Here is a 6,000-nt window from a genome sequence, read left to right as displayed (position 1 = left end):
GTGTGTGTATGCGTGCATGTGTTTTTGTGCATGTGCGGGTCTATGTACTCCACAATAGAGACCAGTCTTAACAATTTCAAAGACAGGTTTGTAAAATACACTTAAGAGTTACTCTGTTCGGCTGTATCAGGAAAACAGTCTCAAATGTGAGATCATACTCTAAACTACTGTTTTAAACTCTAAAATTTACATCAGTAAAAGTCAGGGGGTAGAACTTCACAATGTTTCATCCAAACTTTAAAGCCCCAATCTGCAATACCTCCAGCAGCCCAGCTAATTCAGCCAAATAAGATAAAGAAATGTATCTACTGAAATATTCTAAGAACTTTCTTTCAACAGTTTGTGATTTTTTTTGCACACCTCTTTTTTTCAAATGGATGTGAGAGAAATACTCTGCAAGAAATTGCAGAAACTAGAGGAACAGCAGCTAGCTCATAGGTGACACTAAGGTAAGCTTGCTATTGAGCTAACGGGAGGTGCCATTTCGGATTGGGACTTTAAAGAGCAATGGAGAGAAAAAAGCTTCACATTCCAATTGATTTTCCACCTTTGTACGAGAGCATGGCCCTGCCTCCAGTGAGAGTTGAGATAATTCAGCTTGTTTATACATAGAAATATATAGATATATATATTTAAAAATCATTTTAAAAGCAGACTGCTCCAGAAAGAAGTTGCGAGGCAAACAGAAGCTGGACAAACTAACTAGGCTTATAGCTATAGGCTGCATGCATGCACATCACAGAGTAGGTGTTCAAACAAATGCACAATTAGGGCAAACATGTTACTATCTAATATGATTGTTGCTAAATCATTCTGACGACACTTACACTGCTTTCACGTCAAATGAATTCTGAATTAGCTTATTCAAGTCCTAAAGAAATACAAATATAAGGTGTAAACACTCTTATACTTAAACAATAGATTCCTTTTGTATTTAGGTTTCAGATACGGTTTCTTCATAGAGATTTTTTTCTTTTCCTGTATATTCATATAATTATATCAACAAGATGTTTCCCCTTGAAGTGCCAATTTAAGTGCTCCAGTCTCAGACTTTTAAAAGGTCTGAAACATAGACAAAGACCCTCATTGAAGTGCTAAATGGCTCTGTGGCCGGAAACAAAGTGCCTGAACAATAAGTCAAATTTGTTAATTTCTTTAAATCTGTTTGTCAAAAAAGGTGTTTATCTTATTCAGGATCAATTTGAATAAAAAAATCTGAAAGTATCTGTCACGTAGATGTTGGCTGCACTTTTCACTGTCAAAGGACAACACTAAAGAAACCCAAAGCATGTCTGCAAGAGTGTATACACAAATAGCAACTTTAAATACTGATAAGAAATAAGATTTACTCCAAAACACAAGGCAAAACTCTTTTTTTTCACATTTAGAGAGGAGTCAAAGGTGGAGAGAAAAAGAGAGAGAGAGAGGAGCTGGCCTGAGCTGCGCATTACAAATACATCGTGAATGTCTAAATTTATACATGCATGGGGCGAAAGAATTTACACGTGTGTGTCGACTTATGTGTCTGTGTGTGCTGCGCTGTGTGTTGAGTGTCTACATGTGTGTCGAGCTGATTTCCTGAGTATAAGAACACCCACCATGATGGGGAATATTCATTAGGCAGGACAGGAAACAGCAAAGCAAAGATTTTTCCCTTAGCAAAAAGGTGCTTGATATAACCCCCGGTGAAAAAAAAAAAAGGAAACATCTAAGCCTCTACCTGTACAAAAAAAAAAAAAAATCACTGTTACAGTCATCATGCTCCATACTATATACATTTCTGCCAGACAAGCACTTGAAAGTCAGTCACTGTTACAACATCCAAATACAGTGGTATTGCTGATGAGTGGGAAATAAAAATAGTCATTTAACCACCTGCAAAAACCTTTTTTTTCTTTCAATTCAGTGCTGAGGAAGGCAAAGGAGGAATGTTTTCGGTTGCAGCCTGTACAAAGTTCTCCTGTACAGAAATACAAATGTGAGACGCTTGAAGACATTTTTGCATATGAACATTTTACAGTCTAACTGCATCGTAACTTCCCCGTGTACAGAAACTACTGTATTCTCATTTTTCATGAATTAGTTTGAACATTCAGAGGATTTTTTTTTCTTATTCCTGAGTTTGAATTGCTGTGACGAAAAGGGCCACTAAGATATAGTGAGAAAAGAACCACAGAAAGGGTGAAAGAGAGAGAGAGAGACAGAGAGAGGTAGAGAAGATTGATAAAGACAGAGTGGGAAAAAAAAGAAAGGAGAGCAAAAGGCAGAGGAAGCAGAGATACTGTCGGTACACGGAGAGACAAAGAGAGCTGCTGTTTTAGGTCCGATGAGGTTGAACTATGAGTTGTGATGAGTGATACATGAAGACGGAGTCTCCACTGTAGAGGTTGCTGCCCGGCCGAAGTGTAGCACCACTGTAAAGGTTTGGTGAGAAGTTCCCACTCTGTCATGGTTAAGAGGAAAAATACCTGGAGAACAGTATTGCTGCTGTTAAGACAACTTTAGTGTCAACCGTTCAAAAAGAAAAAAACAAAATAAAAAGACAGCACAAAAAGACATAAATACATACAAAGCTTGTTTTTCAGTGAACACTGGGAGAGGCCGACATCTCAACAACCCCGAAAGAGGGTTTGTCAGAAGAATAAAATTAAATAATAAAAAAAAAAAACATCAAAAACTACAACACAGACAACCACCACTACTTAGTACAGTCCTTCCTTGGCTGCTCGTCAGTTGTACATTTGTCAGTCATTTCCTGACAAAAATCAACTGTTACCGTCTGGTTGGATTTCTCAGTGGGCAGCCCTGACTTTGTGTATAAGCTGGTATCTTGGCCGTCCATATCTTTATCTGCCCCGTTTCGGACAGCCAAGTCGGGCTCGCTCTCTGAGGGGCCGGGCGACCCGTGGAAGCTGGGTTCCGGCGTGGCCGAGCCCGAGTGGGTGGTGAGGTCGATGCTGGTGGTGGTGGCGTTGGTGACGGCCGGGCTGTGGGGAGGCTTGGGCTCGTGGGCAGCGTTGTTACTGGCAGTGGAGTTGGCGGGCCGCAGCACGGGGCAGTAGTGGTGTAAAGACTGGACCTGCTCTGGGCTCAGCTGGACGTCCCTGCACACCTCCTGGGACAGGCAGGAGAAGTTCTCCCACAACTCGCCCATGCACGCCTTCAGCTGGTTCCTCTCCGTCAGCAGCTTCTCCTTCTCACACACCTGCAAATGAATTCAGGCATTGATTTACATTCATTTTTTGGAGACTTACTACTTACTGTGACCTTAATCAACCTTAACCATAACTACTACCTGCCTAACTGTTACTCTAATTTTGAGAAAATTACCATAGAATTCAATGATTTACATTAGGGGACTTTGTGTCCCCATAAAAAAGACGAGTCCCTAAACATGTTTGTGAACACAGTCCCCATAACGTTAGTAAAACATGAACTACACACACACACACACACACAAACACATACGACCAATACATTATTTCAAACACTGAAACTGGTTTACTCTGATGACATATATTGACATTTTAGATTTTTGCATCAGTGCTATTATGATTTATTAGTATTTTGTAAACATTGTACCAGACGTTATTTGGATAGAGGCTTAGTGTTTCCATGGCCACAATAAATGTAGCCATTTTTGGCCAGACTGAGGTGGTAGCTGAGAAATGGTGATCAATCTTATGTGTCATCATCATAAAGAGTGCTGCTCTAAGCAGCTTGCAGGTTTAACTTTTTCAACACTGTCTCCTATTTTATATCTAATCCAAACTTCAGTCTGACTAATGGTATGTGTGCAAACTTACACCAAAAATCAGTTTGGCTGTGCGTAATGAAGCAGCAGTGATGTGATTCAGCAGGTTCAAACTGATCAGGTTAAAGAATGGAGAAAGTTGAATGGAAAGTATAGTCATGATAACTTAGTTTTTTATTAGACAAATTTATGTTGCAACTTCTGTTTCTCCTATAACCTCAACTGTGCAACAGGAACCGTTTTACGTTGTTTGTTTAAGTTGTTCCAGGTATGGAAAAGTTATTTTCATGAATATTGAAATAACTGTTAGTTTCGCAGCATGATAAAGAATATTAGTTCTTCTTTAAAGGTTGAAACACTCACTACAACACTTTGTAGTGGTTCACATGATGCAAATATTAGTGTTACTTTGTCATATTTACAGGCCAGAGGAGTGGAGGGAAATGTGATATTGTTGCATTTCCGACCTTGTGCCACTAGAGGCCAACAGATCCTCTGTTCTTTATATCCCTTTCATATCCTGAAGTCTTTATCAAACATCTGACATGTTATGTGGGTATCTGATATAGTTACATGTTCACTCACTGTCTCACTGCAAACAGCTGGGACAGGCTGTGAGTCCTCTGAGCTATAGGAGGTGGTTCACACTAAAAGGTTTATTACTGTTATTACCCTCATGGGGCTTTTAACAGACGGCTGTAAATATTTCTGAGAGCTGACACAACAAATCAAAAACACACTCACTAGAGGGCAGTGTGATGGTGTCAAAGTGCTGACGGAGCAGATCTGCTCTAACTAACGATGTCCCATTGAGAGGTAGGCTACTTCATCATCACATCATCAGGTAACTGTTACTACTGATGACGAGTCAGAGCTGTCAACTCACCAGTTTTCTGATCTCACACTCCAGGTTCATGATGCAGTCAAGTTTCCTCTTGCGGCAGCGTTGGGCTGCGATGCGGTTCTTGCTCCGCCGCCTCACGTCGTGGATGAACTCCAGCTGCTCCGAGGTCAGTTTGTGCATTTTCACCAACATTTGGAAGTCGTTCCGTGGAAGATTTGTGATTTGATCTACGGGGAAAGGGAGCTTCACCTGGAAAGAAAAAGGGGATATATGATGCATAAGAATAAAGATTTTTTTTTATTATTTTATTCAGCATGGGTTCAAATGGATGGACATGCACAAGTCCATATGTCTTTCTGCAGAGTGTCATTCTAATACTTATAGTTGTTTGACAGTGTTTAACTTCTTAATGCATCTATGATGTATACTGAACTAATAGAAAAAAGGGAAAAGGTTACATTTAAAGACCATCAATTGTAAAATGTAAGCCTTTTGCAGACCTAAAGTTGTTTTCATTAATTTTGGCTGATAAGATGTTGGGTGGAGATATTCTGGGATTCATACAAAGCATCATGTACAAATAGAAAACCATAAACATCTAGATTGTTGCTCTCTATCAGATGCAACAAAGCCAACAGGAGAGTGAAGAAAATGTCAAACTGTCTGCTCACTCCCACACAGACCTGAGAAAAGATCTAATCAACTGAAGAGAAAAACTGTGTAGGCGTACAGTTCCTGTGCACGGCCTCGATACAAAGATTTGATCTATTCCTTTATATTAACTTTGAGTATATGAAGTCACAATTTGATTCTGAAAAGTACAAAAATTATAGGTGGGCTTGCCAAATAAGGTTCAGATAACCCCCCCCTCCCCCCCCTTTTTTTTTACTACAGTATCTCAGTATTTCTATGAGTCTTATAGCTGGCAGTGTGGATGGAGATTGAGAAAACTCCTGTATAAATATTCCTATATGAGCAGGGATCATGACCTCAGTATTTCTGAAATCCTAGCCAGAGCTTCAGCAATTTCGATGCATAATAAACATAGTGAGGAAATCCATACTGCAAGCAAATACTTAGATACTGAGTAAAAAGATTATGCTGTCAGACTTTACAACAAGGTCTGCTCCCAGTAAGTAGACAAACAGCAACACATGTGCAATACCCTGTTTTTATGTGCAATAACCCCCCTACTCACAACTGCACTGTATATCTATATGTATATCCCTTTTTATATCTTTTGCATCTTTCTGTATCTTGTTTGTCTTATATTTATATTTTACCAGTCAACTACTGTGTGCACTATGTGTGAATATACTTGCATGTGTGTACTGCTGCTGTAACACTGTGAATTTCCCTATCGTGGGATAAATAATGGCTGGTTTTACTTTACTTTACTTTA

General features: G+C 39.5%; 1 protein-coding gene across 2 annotated transcripts in view; it reads right to left on the bottom strand.

Annotated features, from left to right (window-relative positions):
• Window positions 1–672: 672 nt before the first annotated feature.
• bach2b (BTB and CNC homology 1, basic leucine zipper transcription factor 2b) overlaps window positions 673–6,000 on the bottom strand; it is a 90,851-nt gene continuing 85,523 nt past the window's right edge. For both annotated transcript variants that reach the window (XM_084001240.1, XM_084001241.1), the window contains exons 4-5: window positions 4,641–4,847; window positions 673–3,205 (exon numbers count right to left, since the gene is read on the bottom strand). In XM_084001240.1, the coding sequence (XP_083857366.1) occupies window positions 2,699–3,205; window positions 4,641–4,847 (714 nt within the window). In that variant the 3' untranslated portion in view covers window positions 673–2,698. The remainder of the gene's footprint in view (window positions 3,206–4,640; window positions 4,848–6,000) is intronic.

Source organism: Trachurus trachurus, assembly GCF_905171665.1.
Source record: "Trachurus trachurus genome assembly, chromosome: 24".
Classification (NCBI taxonomy): Eukaryota; Metazoa; Chordata; class Actinopteri; order Carangiformes; family Carangidae; genus Trachurus; species Trachurus trachurus.
Note: the sequence above shows the minus strand (reverse complement) of the source record. Positions and strands in the feature narration are given on the sequence as shown.